At 55.6% G+C, this 18,584-nt stretch overlaps 1 protein-coding gene across 2 annotated transcripts in view; it reads right to left on the bottom strand.

Moving 5' to 3' along the window:
• Positions 1 to 18,584, bottom strand: part of NTN1 (netrin 1) — a 154,913-nt gene that overhangs the window by 31,762 nt on the left and 104,567 nt on the right. Inside the window, exons 4-6 of one of the 2 annotated variants that reach the window (XM_034989592.1) lie at positions 13,346 to 13,495; positions 10,747 to 10,800; positions 9,907 to 10,376 (exon numbers count right to left, since the gene is read on the bottom strand). In XM_034989592.1, coding sequence (XP_034845483.1) covers positions 10,147 to 10,376; positions 10,747 to 10,800; positions 13,346 to 13,495 — 434 coding nt within the window. In that variant the 3' untranslated portion in view covers positions 9,907 to 10,146. Of the gene's footprint in view, positions 1 to 9,906; positions 10,377 to 10,746; positions 10,801 to 13,345; positions 13,496 to 18,584 lie in introns of those variants that run through there. The other variant, XM_034989591.1, reaches the window with a different exon arrangement.

The raw sequence follows: 18,584 nt of genomic DNA, 5'->3' as shown, positions 1-18,584 counted from the left end.
GCATCACCCCAGATGTAGGAGGAGGCAGCTGGTAGCATCCCCGCCTCAAGGCCACGTTGCTCCCTCCAACCCTGAAGTCTATGTCCACAGTAGGGAGGATGCCCAGTTAGTGGGCAGATCATATACGAGTCCATTCTCCCCCTCCCTTTCCCTCCCCTGGGCCTCAGCACCCTTTGTGGTCTAAATCCCCCAAGGCAACCCCCCAAGCTCGGGGACCACCAGACCCTAAGACTTCAGTTGGCTTCCTCACCAACTGGGAGGGACCAAATAGATCATGTAGCCCATTTGGCTTCATTTCATTGAGAAGACTGAGCCCCACGCTCTCAATTCGCCTGGAGGGACACTTTAATCGGGGTGGGGAGAGAATCATGAAATACTCATAATCCATGCCCTTAAGTAGAAAACTATATGGTTTAAGGTTGTCTATTATGACTTGCTAAGGACTGCATGGTTTCCCACCACAATTCCCATGGTGGGATCAGGGCCCTTAGCAGAAGAGATGCCAGAGAGCTCTCTCCTTGCCCACATGGGGACCCAGGGATGCAGCAGTCTGCAAGCCAGGAAGAGGGTCCTCACCAGAACCCAGCCATGCGGGCACCCTGATCTTGGACGTCCAGCCTCCGGAACAGTGAGAAAGTCAATTTCTGTTGCCTCAGCCGCACGGTCACCCCGGCAGACTAATACAAGGTATAGAGGAAATCTAGGGGACTGCTGTGGGTGCTGCCCAACCCCCACCCCTGGGCTGGGGAGCCTTACTTGCTCTAGGTCAGTGGTTGCTGAGGTTCTGCTGGGGCCGAGCCTGACCACAATCCGGACCAAGAGAGAGGACGGACCATGGGCTCAGGGGCTCGGCCAGCTTCCTGGCACAGCCCAGACACGGTGCGCCGAGCACCAGTGCCCAGCCAGGGGCCTGCGGGGAGGCTTCCAGCCTGCCTCTGCCCAGCCCGGCAGCCTGCACACCACCCCCTCAGCCTCTGCCTGTAAGGACTCTGTGACATCTGTGTGACACAGGGGCGGGCCCCCAGGGATTCCAATCCCCTCTCTGACACCTGTCACTTGTCCCATTCCCATCAGCCGTCCCCTGGAGTCTCCAGTGGGAAGAGCTCCCAGGAAGGGCTAAATATTCCGCCCCCACTTGCTCCTCTGGCCTCCGGGCTCATCCCTTTATCCTCCTCCAGGCTGGTGGCCGCCCCACCTGCAGAGGAAACAATGGGGTCCTGAAACCCACTATGGAAATGGCTTCCTTTGTGCCCCCTGGGGTGACCGAGGCCCCAGGCAGGGGATGGGGGTGGCCGTGCTTTCCCCGGCCCTGCTCACCCCCCCAGCCTGACCTCTGCCCCAACCCTTTGTGCAGACCCCCAACAGAGAAGAGCAAAGGGGGAGGGGAAGGAGAGGGAATAAGGAAGGTGGTGACGAGGGGTGGAGAAGAGAGACAGAAGCAAAGGCAGAGAAAAGCAGACAGACAGACAGAGGGAGAAGGAAGGAAAGAGGTCTGCTTCATGCAGGCTGCCCAGAGCCGGGTCTCCTGGCCAAGGGGAAGCAAACAGTAAGCTGCACCCTCTGAAGTTGCCCTCTCTGTGGGTCACCAATGGCCAAAGACAATTCACTGCAGAACATCTCGGCTCCCACCATGGAGGGGCGTGGCAAGGATTTACGATGGCATCTCACTCCCTTGTCCCCGCCCCTGTGGAGGTGCCCCCTCCTCGGGGACATTCCCCTAAAGGAAGCTCAGAGCTCACACCTCCCACCCCACCCCCCACCCCAAAGCCACAGGGCGGGCCACATTCAGGCCAGACGTGGCCCTTCCCCTTCTTTAAGCCACGAGACTAATGATGATGATGGGTGGCAGCCACGTCGCACTTGTCATGAGATACGCCATTCCACGTGCATTATAGCCTCAGAAGCAGCCCATGCCCAGGGACTAGATGCACCTCTAAAGACAACACTTTGTAAAGCACGTTACTGCATAGCCCTTTAACACTGAAACCATCGGGCAAACCAGGTATAGAAGACGTGCAGGAAGGGGTGCCTGGGGGGCTCAGTCGGTGAAGCATCTGCCTTCGGCTCAGGTCATGATCCCGGGGTTCTGAGATCGAGTGCCACATCAGGGTCCCTGCTCCGCGGGGAGCCTGCTTCTCCCTCTCCTCCCCACTCATGCTCTCTCTCAAATAAATAAATTAAATCTTAAAAAAAAAAAAAAAAAGACACATGGGGGATGACCAAGGAAGTCTGAAGGCTGACTGGGTACCAGAGGACACGAAAAGACTTTTTGTTAATTTTGTCAGGTGTAACCACGTTATTGAGAAGATTCCGGAAAATGTTCTTAGTTTTCAGAAATGGTATTCTGAAATATTTCGGGGTGAAATGTCATAATGTCTAAGCTTTTCTTTTTCTTTAAAGACTTTATTTATTTATTCATTTGAGAGAGAGAGCACAAGCAGGGGGAGGGGCAGAGGGAGAGAGAGAAGCAGACTCCATGCTGAGCAGAGCTGAAGGCAGACGCTTAACCGACTGACCCACCCAGGCATCCCTAAGCTTTTCTTTAAAAATGTTTCAGCAAAAAACAAATGGTTGAAGCAAAGGGGGCAAAATGTGACTCGCTAAGGCTAGATGATAGGAATGTGGGTATCCATCCATCACTCTGTCCTCTCTATGGGTCTTGAGGTTTTTCCGCAATAAAAAGTTTAACAATCGGTTAAATCACGTTAATTCCAAAATGCAGTAATTTATAGGAACACCGAGAATTTGGGATAAATTTTATTTTAGATTGGGCTATTTCCCATGGAAAATGGACTGGCAAACATTTCCTATGGGAACACAAGATTTCCTCGCTGACTTGAGAAAACATCGCTTTCTAAAACCCTCAGCTACACCCATCTCAATATCACACGAAAGTAAGAAATGAGCTGGTCTATCTATGAATGTAGCAACATCTTTCCTTAATGCTTTTGGAGCGAACACATGGATTTTATCCTATATCAGTATACCACCTCGATGACATTATTAGCATATGGGGCTGGATAATTCTTTGTTGTGGGGGCTGCCCTGTGTCTTTGGGGTGGTCTCTCCCCCCTGGGTGCCAGCAACACCACCCTCTCTCCAGTTGTGACAGTCAAAAATGTCTTCCAGAAATGTCCAAATGTCTCCTGGGGGCAAAATTAGCCCCATTGCCGAGAACCACAGAAATATGTGAGCACAATGAAATCATTTATTTAAAATGTTCCACGAGCCAGGTTTTCACCAAAGTTGACCCTCCAGAATGTATTTATCTTTAATCATGCGTCTGGTCCAACTCTTCACTAAAGCTGACCCTCCATGTGTAATCTGCTTTGGCAACGTATTGTATCTTTCCATTTCGTATTTGAATATTCTCCGACAACATAATTATATGGATATCCCATAATTGAGTAACTAAAACTCTACTGAAAGATATCTGGTTTCCCTCTTTTGTTATTATAAACAATGCCACAAAAAGAAACCTTATAGCTAAATCCTGGCACACATCACTATTTCCTTATGCTAAGTTCCTAGAAGGGCATGGGGTCAGAGATACATTTTGATACGTGAGGCCAAATCACCCTTCATAAAAAGTAGTACCAACCTGACCTCCCATCACCAGGGTGGGTGAGTGCCTGTTTCCCAACCCTTTCAACACCGGGAATTACTTTTTGTTTTGTAAATAGTTGTCATAAGTTTTTAAATGGTATTTTTATTAATGTTGTTTCTTTATTACTAGGTAAGTATAATACTTCAGATACTTATTGCCATGTGTACAAATTCTCTGAATTTCTAGTTCATTCTCTCAACCCAATTTTGTAATGGAATCTCCCCCCTTCTTGTTGAACTGTAAGAGCTCTTTATTTATTGATGATATTAATCTTTGGTCATCCATGTCACAAATCTTTTTCTCAGGTTTTAGTTTGTCTTTCTGTTGCTTATAGAGTTTTGACATACAGAAGTTTCCACTTTTATTGACCTAAGATCTTTCCTCTTATGATTTCTGACTTTTGTATCATATTTAGAAAGGCTTCCTCACCCCAAGATTACATTGACGCTGATATATTTTATTCTAGAACTTTTAAGGATTCATTAAAAATATAGAAATATTTAATCCATTGGGATTTATGTTGGCTCACAGCCTGTAGTAGAAATCTCATTTATTATTATTTTAAAATATACAGCCAGTTTTCCCAGCACCATTTGCTGATTGATTCATCCTTTCTTCACTGATTAGTAATCGCAACTTTACTGTCTACTAATTCTTATGTTTACATTTGAGTCTATTTCTGTACTTCTACTCAACTTGTGTGATTTCTCTATCACACTAATTTAAATACCCTGGTTATAATATTGTAAAAATCTGGGAGGCCAAGTCACCCTTCCTTACTCTTCTTTTCAAAAAATTCTTGACTATTAATGCTCATTTATTTTTCTAGCTGAACTTAAGAATCCTGTCCTGTCCCACCAGGATTTTGACTAGAATCATGCTAACCCTACAGATTATTTTGGGGAGAATTGGCACTTTACAGTATGGAGTCTTGCCCTCCCAGAATGCAGTAAGAGCTTCCTTTTTTTTTTTTTTCTTTTTCCCTTATTTTTCTGGTCTTCCATAGTGTCGCTTAGAAAAGTTTTACCCTTTGTAAAAATCTACACTCTGTACTTTTAATGCTACACTTATTTCTGTAGATTTGATATTTCTGGTACTGTTCTAATAGGGATTCTGTTTCCATTATACCAATGCGGTGTCTTCATTGATCACTTACTATAGGCCAGACATCCCCTGAACATTTTCACTCACTAGGACACTGTTTTTAGGTAGTTCTTGCTGATACATAAGAAAACTTACTGCCCTTTAAATGTTACTTGTGTGATGGCCTCCCAGCCATGCTCCTATCCGTTGTACCAATTTTTGGCTGGTTCTCTACTGGCATGTTTTTAGGATGCAAGTATCATCCTGTGTATGAGAAAGGCACCTGCTCCCCCACCCAAACTGTTTTCTCCTATAAGCTGATCCACCTGCCCCGTCTCACTCAGGGCCGCCTTGTGACCAAAGAGACCGAGCTCGGCATGGTCCTCCACGCCAGCCCCACATGCTGACCAACCACACCCCCAAGAGCCACTGTAACAGGCACCTGCAAAAAAACCAGAAGCTTTTGGGCGCCTGGGTGGCTCAGTTGGTTAAGCGACTGCTTTCGGCTCAGGTCATGATCCTGGAGTCCCTGGATCGAGTCCCACATCAGGCTCCTTGCTCGGCAGGGAGCCTGCTTCTCCCTCTGACCCTCCCCCCTCTCATGTGCTCTCTCTCTCTCTCATTCTCTCTGTCTCAAATAAATAAATAAAAATAAAAAAAATCTAAAAACAAAAAAAACCCAGAAGCTTTTAACCAGCTGCCCCTCTGCCTCTACCTTGGTTTTCCATCCCAACAGATGCACCGGTTTGTCTTCTCTCCTGGTAGAATGCTACCACACAGTCAGGAAGATATATTTAGAAATTACCCTAAATTGGGGCACCTGGGTGGCTCAGCTGGTTAAGCGACTGCCTTCGGCTCAGGACATGATCCTGGAGTCCCGGGATCGAGTCCCGCATCGGGCTCCCTGCTCGGCGGGGAGCCTGCTTCTCCCTCTGACCCTCCCCCCCGTCATGTGCTCTCTCTCTCTCTCATGCTGTCTCAAAAAAAAAAAAAAGAAATGACCCTAAATTGGCCAACCAGCATAGCTCCCTGGAGACAGAATGACACGGAGGTCAACTCCGAGGCCAGGAGACCTTGCCTGGGATGCTGGTTGTGCTACTTCTGGGTCCTTATGGACCTCCCTGTGACTCAGTCTCTCCTCGGTACCATGGGAGCTAATAACAGTTCCCACCTCCTCTGGGGGGAACGGATGATTAACTGCTAATAATTGAGAAGCGTGCCTAGGAGAGAGTAAGCACTCCGTGAATGTCATCTCCTTCCGCTTCTTCTTTGAGCCAGAATCTGTTTATCTTTAATCATGCGTCTGGTCCAGCCTCATCTGGTCATACTTATCTGACGGTCACGTACCTAAACAGCTGATCCCGGACGGCCTAACGTCCCGTTTCGTACCACCTTTGAAAACCAGGATTTCAGTCCATTAACAGACTGTTCTTACAAGTGCCATGGGCTGCCTACGGGGTCAGCGACCCCAGCTCCTGTCAGCAGCCCCCGCCCCCCACAGACCCACAGGTCCCTTTCTCCTACAGCAGGAGTACTGAAGGCCCAGTACCTAGGGAAGGAACCCATCCTTCCCTGATGACCCCCAAAAGGAGAAAGAGGATGCAGGCTGCGTGGCCAGACCTTTCCTACATAACGGGAGGGAACATGGCCCCTGCTGAATGTCCAGGAAGCCCAGAGGCTGCCTGCCATCTCCCTGTCTGAGCTACTCCTGCGTGGAGGTGACGTGAGAAGGTGCTCAAAGATACCCCATGGCTTCTAAATTCTCCCAGTGATCCAAGCATGTCCCCCATTGCTGCTCATGCCCCAGACTCCTGTCCCCATGGCTCCTACACTCCACTCAGCTCACCCCAAGCAACCCAGATTCACGTCTCTCTTGGACCCTTGATCTTAAGCACGTGACTTTTTTTTTTAAACTGTGATAAAATACACCTAAAATTTACCATTTTTACCCTTTTTCTTTTTCTTTTTTTTTTTTTTTTAAGATTTTATTTATTTGAGAGTGAGAATGAGAGCATGAGAGGGAGGAGGGTCAGAGGGAGAAGCAGACTCCCCGCCAAGCAGGGAGCCCGATGTGGGACTCGATCCCGGGACTCCAGGATCACGACCTGAGCCGAAGGCAGTCGCTTAACCGACTGAGCCACCCAGGCGCCCTTTACCCTTTTTCAATGAGGCAATTCAGTGCCATTAAGCACATTCACAATATGACCCATCCCCACTGTCTAGTTCCAGAACCTTCCCGCCACCCCAACAGGAAAACCGATATCCATCAAACATCACTCGCCATTCCTCCTGCCTCCCAGTCCCTGGCAACCACTAATCTACTTCTGGTGTCTGGATTTGCTCATTCTGGGCATTTCATAGAAATGGAATCATAATGCTATGCAGCCATTTATCTCTGGTTTCCCTCACTCTGCAAACCATCCTCAAGGTCCATCCAAGTTTGCGTGTATCGGTACCTCATTCCTTTTTATGACCGAATGCTAGTCCCCCGTATGGACGTGCCACGCTGCATTTATCCATTTGTGCAGCGATGGACATGTGGGCTGTTCCCACCTTCCGGCTATCACGAAGTCAAGCACTTGACCTTTAACTGACTTCCAGTTTTCAACTCTCCACTACATTCAAGGTCTAATAGCAGCTGCTGGGAAGGCTGTAACAAGGACCCCCAGCAGTCCCCTCAGCTGCCCCCACACCCACACTGGGCAGCACCACCTTTTCCCTCCCAAGGTCCTCTCAAGACACCTCCAGCAAGCTGACCCTCCACACCTGTCCTCATGCCCACAAGTCCCGCCGTAATCCCACCTTCCCCGTGAGCAAGTGAGCAGGCAGGAGACCTCTGCTCGGCTCAGTTCACCTCCTTCATCACCCCACGCGGGCACCTCCCCATCTCTCATCCTCACCAGAAGACGGGTGAGTGCAGGACAGTAAGACGTGCTGAGCGAGAGACTGAGTTCACGTTTGCTGTAACTGTTCTATTTCATTATGAGTTATTGTTGGTCTCTTACTGTGCCTGATTTATATGTTAAACTCTGCCACAGGGATATATGTATGAGAAAAAACACAGTATGAACAGGGTTCTGTATTATCCATGGTTTCAAGCATCCACTGGGGGTGTTGGGGACGTATCCCGCATGGATAATGGGGGTGGGGGGACCACTGTCTCAGGAAACCAGAGCAGACAGAACTCAGGCCCCAGGCTCCCAATTTAGCCAGTGCTCTTTCCTCCCCACTGTCCCGCCCCCCAACACCTGGCCAGTATTGCATTCAAGTGTTACCAGTTGGTTTTCCATACTCACCCAACCTATTCTTTATCTTGCAAAACGAGAGCCAAAAACGAGAAAGAGCCAAGCTAATCCAGGCTGCAGGTGTATGTAAACCCGATTTGCTTCCATGAGAAAAAAATGGAAGGGCCGAGAGGCTCCCAGATGGGACACGTCTAAGGTCAGCCCCCAGCCCAGCACCCCCACCTGAGAGCACCTGAGGATGGAGCCCTTCCTACAGCTGCTGGGCTCCTCAGAGTTCTCTGCAGGCCCCCCTGCGGCAGAAGGTGCCTCACAGGGCCCCATGTGGGGGGAAACTGGACACAGGAGGAGTGTTTATACCAGGGAAAGTAGCAAATGCTACAAACCAGGCCTGGCCCAGCCAGTTGTCAACCATTTCCCCGGGCGCTTCTGCCCGCGGAGAGCTCTATAAGGGACCGTGGAAGAAGCCGCTCACTGTCCAAGATCTCGCAGCCAGTGGAGGATCAACCCCGGGTTGCCCAGCTCCAAACCACGCTCCTCCCGCTGAACCAAACAAACGTGCAGATCAACAACCACCTCGGAGCTGATGGACGGCAAGGGAAGACAGGTGGCCCTCTTTTAGGCCCGGGGGCTGGAGGTCTCTATGACCATAAGCAGGTGGGCTTGGAGTGGGTGGTCCCGATCCCGTTCCTACTCGGTTTCCTCCAGGGCCGCCACCCCACCCCCCACCCCAGGGCCCCAGACCTCCCACGGGCCAGGCGTTCCTCACCTCCCTGCCCCAGGAGAGGGTCCCAGCCAGCTCAGTGAGCAGGTGGACGGCGTTTGTTCGAGGGGATGGGTTCAGGGCGAGGTTATGTCCATCAGCTTTCAGGACAAATTCTCGGTTTATTAATTCTCCTCCATTACGCAGGCAAAAGTAAACAAGCTTTTCTCGGGCGGCCTGGCACAGAGGCCTTCCCTATTCAAACACTGCAAGAATCGACAGGCTTGGAAGTAGGAGCTCCCAGCCCCGCTTCCCAGGGGGCCCCCTGGCCTCCTGCCCACGACGTCCTGGCCTGCCCAGACAGGCGATCCGGGCTTTGTGTGGTGGTGGCCGGCTCCAGAGTCCGGCGCTCCAGGCCTGGCAGTGGCCTCAGCTCTCCGGAGGGAGCACCAGAGATTTCCGGACACCTGGAGAGCTCCGGAGGAGGTCAGAAAGGGTCGGGCCACAGCCATGGGCACCAGGACAAGCATCACACTTGTGCACTTCACCCCTCCGCGAGGAAAGCGCTTGGTCAGGGCGTTCATGTGATGCCTGCTTCCATTTAAGCCATGATTCGAAAGGCGCGCGGGGAAGAAAGGCAAGTCACGGTAACGAAATCAAAACAACGGCTAAGAAAGACTCTTCCGAGCAGGATGCTACAAGCGTTTCTAAGTAGTTGCTCAGGAGACTTTTACCTGCCGAGCCAAGAAACAAGCATGTTTTCAAGTCAAGCTGCAAGAACCAGAAGCAGGGAGGCACGAGAGAGGCGGGAGCCGCCTTGCCCTTGGACCAGCTGTGCACACGGCCCCGAGGAGGAGCTTGGCCAGGTGAGTCCTCCTGTGACCCATGTCACGAGGAAGAAGCGAGCGTCAAAACTCCGCTGAAGGGAAGTGTCTTCACTGCTTCCCCCAACCCCCCAGAGCTGGAGGTTCCTTTGAATTATGTTCTTACAGAAAGAGCTCCCTCATCCCGCCTCCCAGGTACTGGGGGATGCTACTTCTCTACAACGCCTTCCCATTGCTGTTCCTCCTGGAAGGGTCCCCCGCAGCTCAACCAAAGGGCAATGAAGACTGCCCAACAACCCAAGACCGAGATCTCTGTGGTTTTCCACCGTGTGGCCTCAGGCACTCCCTGCAATGCTCCTCTGTCCTTTCCTAGTTGAGGGCTGTTGACCTCACAGCGGGCCTGGCCTGCTCTCCACCAGGCGCACCTTCCAGCCAGGCCATGAGCCCTCTTTGTGCCCAAAGCCCAGGCCGCGTAACCCTTCCTGTACCAAGGGTCTGGGGACACCCGGGGACCCTTTCTCCCAGCAATATTTCTAAATGCAAAAATAAAACACACAGCCAGTCCTGTGGGAATACAGGAAACGAATAATACTGAAATATACCCATCCAAATATTTTCCAAAAACCCAGCTTTACGATACAGTTATATAATATACGTGCTTCTTTATTAATGATTATAAATCAGGATCTAGCTGCGGGTCCAGTAACTTCCGTCCTTCCAAAGCAACAACGAACACACACAGCATTTCATGATCTCTGCAGAGACTTGAATGCGGTGTGAAATTCGCTGTGACTTCCGTGGGCTGCCCGCCCCGCCGGGGTTTTGTGGCCCACGTAGAGAGCGCTTGATTTCGGGCAGAAGTGAGGGGCAGTGAGGGTGTGATGCTCTTCCTGTCCGGGTTCCCGGCCCCGTGAATCCTGTTCATGGACCCCTGTGCTCAAGATGCCTTTTTCATCCCCATCCCCGCTTCCTGCCTTCTCTTCAGCCCCAGGAAGGAGTACCCGCCCCGACGGTGCTGGGCACACAGGCACCTTGCTACCCTGGGTGGACAAGCAGGAGGGTCTCGGGCCTGGGTAAAAAGCTAGCCTGCAGACACCAGGAAGCCCCCCTCCCTTTTATTCTCGGAGGGGGCATCACCAGAAAAATGCCGTGTGGCTCCATCCTCCTCAATCCAGCCCCAGCGGCCACCACGCACACCCAGCAGCTCCCCGATGGTGGTTCTGAGGAGTCTAGCAGCTCTGACCCCCCCACCCCTGCCATCCCCATGGCAAAGCAGGACACGCCTACCTTCCGGCTCCTCCACGCTGCTGGCGGCCGTGGTCGGTGGTGCCACAGGGATCTCTGTGAGGTTCGGGATGGGAGGAAGAGAAAACGAGGTAAAAAAGATGTTATTTGTGACCTTAGAAGAGGATGGGCAGAGCACAGACTCCTCCCTGGGCCCTCCTCCCTTCCCCACTCCTCAGCCCTAGAGGAGGAGGGCCAGGAGCTGGAGGAAGCCGGCATGGGGGCCCGGAACGTGGCCTTGTTCTCCTCTGGATGCTGTCCCCCCACCAGGCAGGGACAGGAGTGGGGAGAAGGCAGGGCGGGCCCACAGCGTGGAGGGCTGACCGCCCCCCTGCCATACGATGTGATCGCTCCCCTCTGACCTCCCCCGGCTGGTGGGTGGAGGGGGAGGCTTCCGTGGCAGGGGTGGCAGGCGAGGGGGCTGGGAGGTGTCTCACGCATGCGGCGGGGGGGGTCTGCACCCCTGGCCCAGGTTCCCACGGGCTCACACTTTTTTCGGTGGCCAGAAGACTGACTAAGGAGGATCAGAGGGCCTGAGAGAAGCATGCACTTTACAGGGGTTGTTCCCTTTCTACCTTGATGCCAATTCTTTCCTATTAGCTCCTGACTCCGCCCTGTGCTCAGGAAAGGTGAGGAGCTTCCTCCAGTCTCTGGGAAAGTCGCCCAGGCATCCACCAAAAGTCCCCAAGGGGAGGGACTCGCCTCCTCCATGAACAGGGGGGCCACAGAGGTCTCCACGAACCCCCCAGACTCTGGCCACCATCTGACTATTCGGGGTAAGACCTCCCTCAACCTCCAGACAAGATCAGCTGGGACCTGAGGCTTGGTGGGTCGAGATGCTCAGGCCTGGGGGCATGCCTGAGACCCAGCCCTCCATTCGGGGGCCTGCTCTTGCCCTCGGTGGGATTTTATCAGCACTGAAGCTACAGCTGTCCTGCCACAGCGGCTCAGTAAGACGCGGACCACAGACCGGGCCTGCTCTTAGCCCCCAGGAGCTCCGTGGTCCTGATGGCTCAGGTATGTGCAGCAATGGGCGTGGGCCTCGGGTGAGCTCCAGGAGGTGCACAGAGGGCCCGGCTCCCAGAGCTCCCAGAGCTGTGCCCAGACAGGCAGGAGCCCCCCGGGGGGAACACAATTTGGGTGCCTGTAGCTGGCGGCCGCAGCAAGAGCTCCCAGAAACCCCAGGGTGGACAGCCAGGTCCTCAGATGGCTGGCGGGAATGCCTGGCCTCTGCCGGAGCGGGTCGCAGAGTGAGACTTCCCGCTTCCCCAGGTTTCTGTCCCTGACTCTGAACCATCAGCTCCATTCCAAGGTCCTTCCCCTTGGGGCTTTGAAGTGGCAGCTCCAGCCACTTCTGAGCTTGTTTGTTTTTCTTATGTTTTCACAACCCCCGTGGGCAGCGCTGGGTTTCCTCCCAGCTTTCTCAAAATGTTCACTTTGCAGCTTTTTGGCTAGATGGAAGAGAAGGGTTTCTGCAAACTGTGAGACTCTGATGAGCAGAGGTGGTCGTGGAAACCGTCTCAAGGTGATCTGTGCCGGATGGATATTTCAATTTCCCGGGGCCGGAATTTGGGTTGTCCGCTGGGACCGGACCCCTGGGCCAGCAGACTCTCCTAGAAAGAGCCGGCTAGTAAATATGCCCAGCTCCGCGGGTCCTGTAGCCACGGATGACAGGTACGCGCGGGCGCGGCTCCGTCCCCATAAAACCTCATGGAAGCTCCACTTTTCATTTCAAGCATTCCACGTGTCATAAAATACTCGTCTTCTGACTCTGATTTCAATCATTAAAGAATTATTAAAAGAAAACACTGAGCGCCACCAAAACAGGTGGTGGGGTCAAATCCCCGGGCCAGCTAACCCCTGCTCTAGAGAAGCAGACCCGCCGGGATCCGCTCCTTTTTCTGCTCTCCCTTCTGGGTTAGGTCAGCCCTGCACAAAGGAATCAGGAAGGCCGGGGCCAGGGCCCGGCTCCCAGCCAGGCCTGACTTCCAACCAAGGCTAAGTCTCCACCCATAATACCTGGTACAATCCTACCAGTTATAAAACATTAAGTCCCTTCTGCGCCAGGGCCCCTGAGTGGCCCCTGCCATCTTGCTCACCCCGTCCTCTAATTCCAGCAACAAAGGGGCTAACAGCTGGTCCAAGGGGCCCCCAGGACTCTCAGGGGAGCCATCATCGGTCATAAGGGCCGTGAGGGGGCCACACCTGGGAGCCTGTAGGGTCAGCCCCTTCTGCTCCGAATCTGCCAGGGTCCGGGGATCCTGGAATGCCCACCACAGCGACCATGGCAACCCCTGGTACGAGGCCACCCCAGGTCTGGGAGCCAAGGCGGAACACGGGACTAGGCCTCAGGTAGAGGAAAGGGGCTTGCTTCCCCCTGGGAACGGGAGACTCAGTCTTTATCAGGACAGAGGAGAAGCAGGCTGCCTATGCTGAGCTCCCAGCTGCTTCTGCAAGAACCCCCCAGGCTTGGGGGTCTCGCACGGGGTCCCACATGGAAAAGCGCTCAACCCGCTGGACGTCAGCGGGATTCAGAGAGGACTTCCCTCCCCCACAGCCCAGCCAGAGCCCGGAGGAGGGAGGGGCGCCTGGCACCACGTACTTATGCAGGGAGCGATGGGAGAGCGGCTCTGCTGATAGCCCTTGGCACAGCGGTTACAGGTAATGCCCGTCACACCGTCCTTGCAGGGACACTGGCCCGTGGTCTGATTGCAGGTCTTGCCGGCCGCGCCCACGGGGTGGCAATCACAGGCTGTGGAGGACACACGACAGGAGGGTTAGAGGGTGGCGGGCGGGGGCGGGGGGTGGTCGGCCCCTCCCTCGCGATCCCGCCCCGCCTCAGGGTGCCCCATGGACCCCCACCCCGGCAGACGGGGGGAAGCGTGGGGATGAGGGAGGCAGGCCCAGTCAGGCCCCCCCCCACACACATATTCTAAAAGCTCTGATCACGGGCCACCTGCCTCCCTGGAGATGGGGACTGGAAGTCAGAATGGACCACTGTGAAAGGCTGTTGGGCAGCCGCGAAGTACGGCAGGGGAGCCCCTCCAAAGCCCCGAGGGGAAGACAGGAAGGAAGGCAAAGCCCTCAGGCCGATCATAAGCGGAGGGGTCTGACTCCCCACAAGGTAAGTCTGTGTCTCCCCACTCCTCTGCCCCCAGGCCTCCTTCCCTCCCCTCCATGTTTGGGATGCAATACAGCCTTGGGGTTTGCCAGGTCAGAGGGGGTGGCCAGGGAGGTGAGACCCGCCAGGCTGCCGCGCCCGCCCTGATTTGCAGCCAGGAGGTCCGAGGTGCCACCAGTAAATTGTGGCACCAGACCACAGCAATCACCTAGTTAAACACCCTGATTAGAAGTGCAGAGAGCAGCGAGGTGTGAAGGAGCCTCCCGGGGCTGCACAAAAAGGGAGTGGCCATGCTGGCAGGCGGAGGCCCCCACAGAGCAGGCCCCGCACCCCTTGTCCTGGTTCGGAACAGGCTAGAAAGCTGGGGTGGCCCACCCTGTGTTCCAAGGACATGATCCCAGGGACAGAGTGGCCAGAGGACTTTGGGGGGGGACATCCCCACTGCTATGGACTGAAGCCTTGTGTCCCCCCAAATTCACGCTAAAGCCCTAAACCCCAGCATGGTGGGGCCTTCGGGTAGTGGTCAGGTTTAGAGGGCGTCGTGGAAGTGGGCCCCCTTCTGAGAAGAGGAAGAGCGAGATCTGCTGCACAAGCATCCAGCAAGAAGGCCGCCCCCCCCCACCCCAGGAAGCCGCCTTCCCCAGACACGGGATGTGGGGTGCGCTGATCTTGCACTTCTCAGCCTCCGGAACCGTGAGAAATAAAACGCTTGCTGTCTAAACCACCCGTCTGTGGTGTTTGTTATAGCAGCCCGAGCATCCAAGGTGCCCACCAACCCCGGGGGGCTCGGGCAAGAGGAGCTATGCCCGCACAGAGGGGGCACCCGAGTTCCCGGCCCAATCCCGCTTCCCGGAATCCAGGGTGGGCTCAGGGTGCAGGTAGGGGGAGGCAGGGAGGATGAAGGGGGCAGACATGCAGGCTCTCCTTCCACTGCCCACCCCCTTCCCCGGGGAAGCCCGGGTGTGGGGCGCAGAGGCAGGGGGGTAGGGGGCGAGCCATCTGCCGAAAGCTGCTAAGTGCTTCTGCTCCAAATGGGGAGACAAAGCATCCAAGAACAGAAGTGTGAGCAGAGCATCCAGCAGAGCGTCCAGCCAGCACTGCCCGATGAGGCACGAGCCCGCCGGTGAGAACCTGGCCGCCCCCCGCCCCCCAAAGTTGGCCCGGACTGGCCCGGACGAGGAAAAGTTGGAAGCAGGAGGCAGAAAGGACAGGAATGTGAGGAATTGTTTGTCAAAGTGGTGTCTGGACATGTGGAAGCTTCTGGAAGCTCTCTGGGTGGGGGTCCTGGCCGTGGGCGCCCCGCCCCGGTGAGGCTAGCGGAGGGCAGGGGACACGGGCCGGGGACGGAAGGAATGGGGGTGGTGCACGGGCAGCCCGGGCTGGGGTGGGGTGGGGGGCAGTCAGCAGGTTTCTCCTGTTGCAGGATCCACGGGAGGACAGTGGGGCTGTCCCCGTGTTGTCCCTGTAAGCAGCAGTAAATCCTCCCGTTAGGAACATGTCTTCTTCAATTTCCCCTAAATTCAAGTTCATCCCCCGCTGGTCTGGTCTTGCGTTCTCTCTTCTCTCGTGGTGAGAAAAGACTCAGGCTGGGGACGATGCTGTGAGGAGGGGATGTCTGGAGAAGCCCTCTGACCTTTCCCTGCGCCCTGAAATCCCGCTCCTGCGGTGGGAAGGCGGATCGGGCCTGGGCAGCATCTCTGAGAGGGCAAAAGCACCACAGCATGGGAACCCGCTGTCCCAAGCCCGGTGGGGCCACGGGGCGCCGGGCGGATGTGGACACCCAAGGCTCATGCTAGCTGACCTCCCATGGCCTGCTTTGCAAGCCTGCTGGTCATGCTAAGATTCGTGCCAAGCCCTCCCCCCCTCCGTGCTGACGGAACACAGCTGTGCGCCAGGAACTTCTGGATCCGAGCCCTTGGCTGGGAGGAGGTCACCAAAGGTTGCTTGGGCACTGAGGGGTCAGAGCCGAGTCACCCAGAGGCACAGGTCGTCTTTCCCGAAGCAGGAGCGGTGCAGAGCAAAATCTCGGGGCGCTGCAGTGGGCGGATGGCACTGTCCTCGCCCGTGGCCCCTCGCAGCTTGGTGACCTGTCAGCCGCTTGGGCTGGCGAGCCGCCGGGGCCGGGGGGCGGATAGCCAGGCACCAGCTGACGGCGGCTGGGGACAAGGGCCATCCTCAGTGATGGCGGGGAGCCGGCACGTCCTCCGGGCCCGTCCTTTGATTAAAGAAGGGGGTGCTTCGCTGCTGGGTTTCCAGTCTTTCTCCCCAGATTTTGCAGAGACTGTGAGCCCCTGGCCCCCTCGCCTGGTCTGACAGAGGCAGCAAGCAGGCTGGCTGTGTTTCCATGAAAAAATCCCTGTTCCGGGAAGAGAAGCCATCAGGGTGCCAAAGGGGGGCGGGGGGGCCTCCAGCACAGCACCACCACCCGAATGCCTGGGAACACCTGAGCATATCCACACATCGTCCCCTCGGGTCCTCCCACCCACCTGTGGAGTCCGCACGACGACAGAGGACGACTGCAGGCTGCCCAGGAGAACCCCAGGGGAAGGGAGGCGGTAAGGGCCTGATCTCTCAGGGCATCACGGAGACCCTCACCCACTCCGGACAGCCCCCTCTGCACTTCTTGGTCTAGAAGGAGAAATCCCAGTTTACCTGGCTTGGAGGGCTTTCTGTTACCTGGGGGCCAAATGTAATCCCAACAGACTTGCGTTGCACTCATTCTCGATTCCAAACAACAGAGCCCCAAAGCAAGGACCTTCCCCCCAAAACCCACATATAGGGAAAGCCCAAGTTATGTCCTCTATGCAAAGAAGGGTGAGCTTCCAGGTGTGAGGACAAGTGACAGGTGACCATGCCCCACGGTGGGTTCCTCTGCAGCCTGAGACAAGACAAGCACCTGGCAATGTCCAAGGAAGGGAGTCTGAGCCCACCAGTTACAAAGGAGGCTCCGGACCCCGGCCCTTAGGGAGAGAAAGCCAAAGGGATCCCGCCATATTCATTCACCCCAGAAACACACCCAGACACGCTTAGACCCACACACATAGACCGCACAGGCTCACCTGGGACCACAGCGGGCAGGGCAGTGGAGGGGCGGGGCCGAGCAGGGGTGTGGGGGGAAGTGCAGATCTTCCCCCGGGGCAAGGGGTCTGGTGAGGGGACAGGGAGAGAGCCTCCCTAATCCTTCCGAGAACGGGGTCTGGGGCAGAGCGCCTGCCGCCACTGGAGGGCCATCCGGACTCCTATTTCCCTGGAAGTCAGCCACTTTTTCGGAGGAGGTCAATCCCTGCCGTGGCAGGTCACCCTGTGCTCATGGGGCAGGCAGCACCTGGTCATGGGAACCGATCTACCCGAGGGTTTTTCCGTCAAGAGGAAGGGGAGACCAGACGGAAGCCCAGGGCCCTGAGAAGGCAGCAGGGTTAGGTTTCTCACGCACGCGGCGGGCTGGAGTGCCTCCCGGCGTGGAGGGGAACCTGGGCCGTCTCTGCCCTGGGCCATCAGTCAAGGACAGGCGGCCCAGGGCACACGGACGGTTTCCTAGGGGCTGCGGCACACCCAGGGCTGGGCCCGTCCTGCCAGGACCGCTGTGTGACTCTGGATTAGTGCCTTGCCCTCTCTGGACCACAGGTGGCTCTTCCACTTTAACAGTCCATGCTTGGTGTCTATGGCTTCAAGGTCTCAGGCAGCACCCCCACCCCCCCACTGCTAGAGGTCACCGCCGTCCTGGCCCAGAGGACACGCTGCCTGGTGCACGAGGCCTTCCGTCCACACCCAGAGCCCTGGCAAAGTTGACCTGAAAGGCAGACAGTCCCGATCCCGGGCTGCTTGTCTCCAGCACTGCCTCTCCCAGCTTCTCCTGACGCCCTCCGCCCTGGGTCCCTGAGGATGGGGCCGTCCCTGACGGCCTGCATCAGGAGAGGATGCGCGTCCGAGGCCGGCCTCCTCCACCACAGCTCACACAGTATTTGGAAACCCATCCTGGATTTCCTCCCTCCTCTCAGGAGATCTGGCTACTTCTCCTGCAGGTCTGACTCCAGGGGTCCCCGGGGTCAGGCAGGACCCTCCAGGGGACATGCTTGCGAGGAGAGGGGAGCTGCCTTGGCACCCAGACCCCCTGGAGCTGCTCCAGGTGGGAGGGGAGAGTTGGAACAACCCAGCACCGACCCTGGCTTCAGAGGTCACCGTGGCTCACACACTTTCACATCTTGTGCTAAGCCTTGACTCAGCATCTTCTTCCCCAGGCCCATCGCTGGCAGATGAACAGCCTGGGGGTCCTGAGCATGCTGTCAGTGAATGTGGCTGCTCCCCAGAGCCGACCGTACGGCCGCCTTGGGCTCCAAGGCCTGCAGCTCATGCCCAAGGCCATGTCTACCTGTGGTGCTGGGTAAGAGGGAAACATCCTTCTCTGCTTCTCTGGGTGCCTGGATGCCATCCACAATGAAGGTAAAGGCAGGCAGGACCCTCCATGTGAGCCAGGCTGAGCTCCAGCTGCTGTGGAGGGTCAGGGAGGGAGGGGAGAGGTGGTAGGAGTAAGGAAGAGGGAGGAGGGGAGGGGAGGATGAAGGAGGAAGGAGAAGGAGTAGGAAAGAGTAGAAAGGGGAGGAGGGGGAGGAGGAGGAGAGAGGAGGGAGGAAGAGTGAGAAGAGAGGAGGAGGAGGAGGAGAGATGAGGAGGGGGGAGGAGGAGGGAAGACGGGAAGGTAGGATAAAGGAAGGAGAAGGAG

This window comes from Mirounga leonina, unplaced genomic scaffold, assembly GCF_011800145.1.
Source record: "Mirounga leonina isolate KUSES-001 unplaced genomic scaffold, KU_Mleo_1.0 Mir_488, whole genome shotgun sequence".
Lineage (NCBI taxonomy): Eukaryota > Metazoa > Chordata > Mammalia > Carnivora > Phocidae > Mirounga > Mirounga leonina.
Note: the sequence above shows the minus strand (reverse complement) of the source record. Positions and strands in the feature narration are given on the sequence as shown.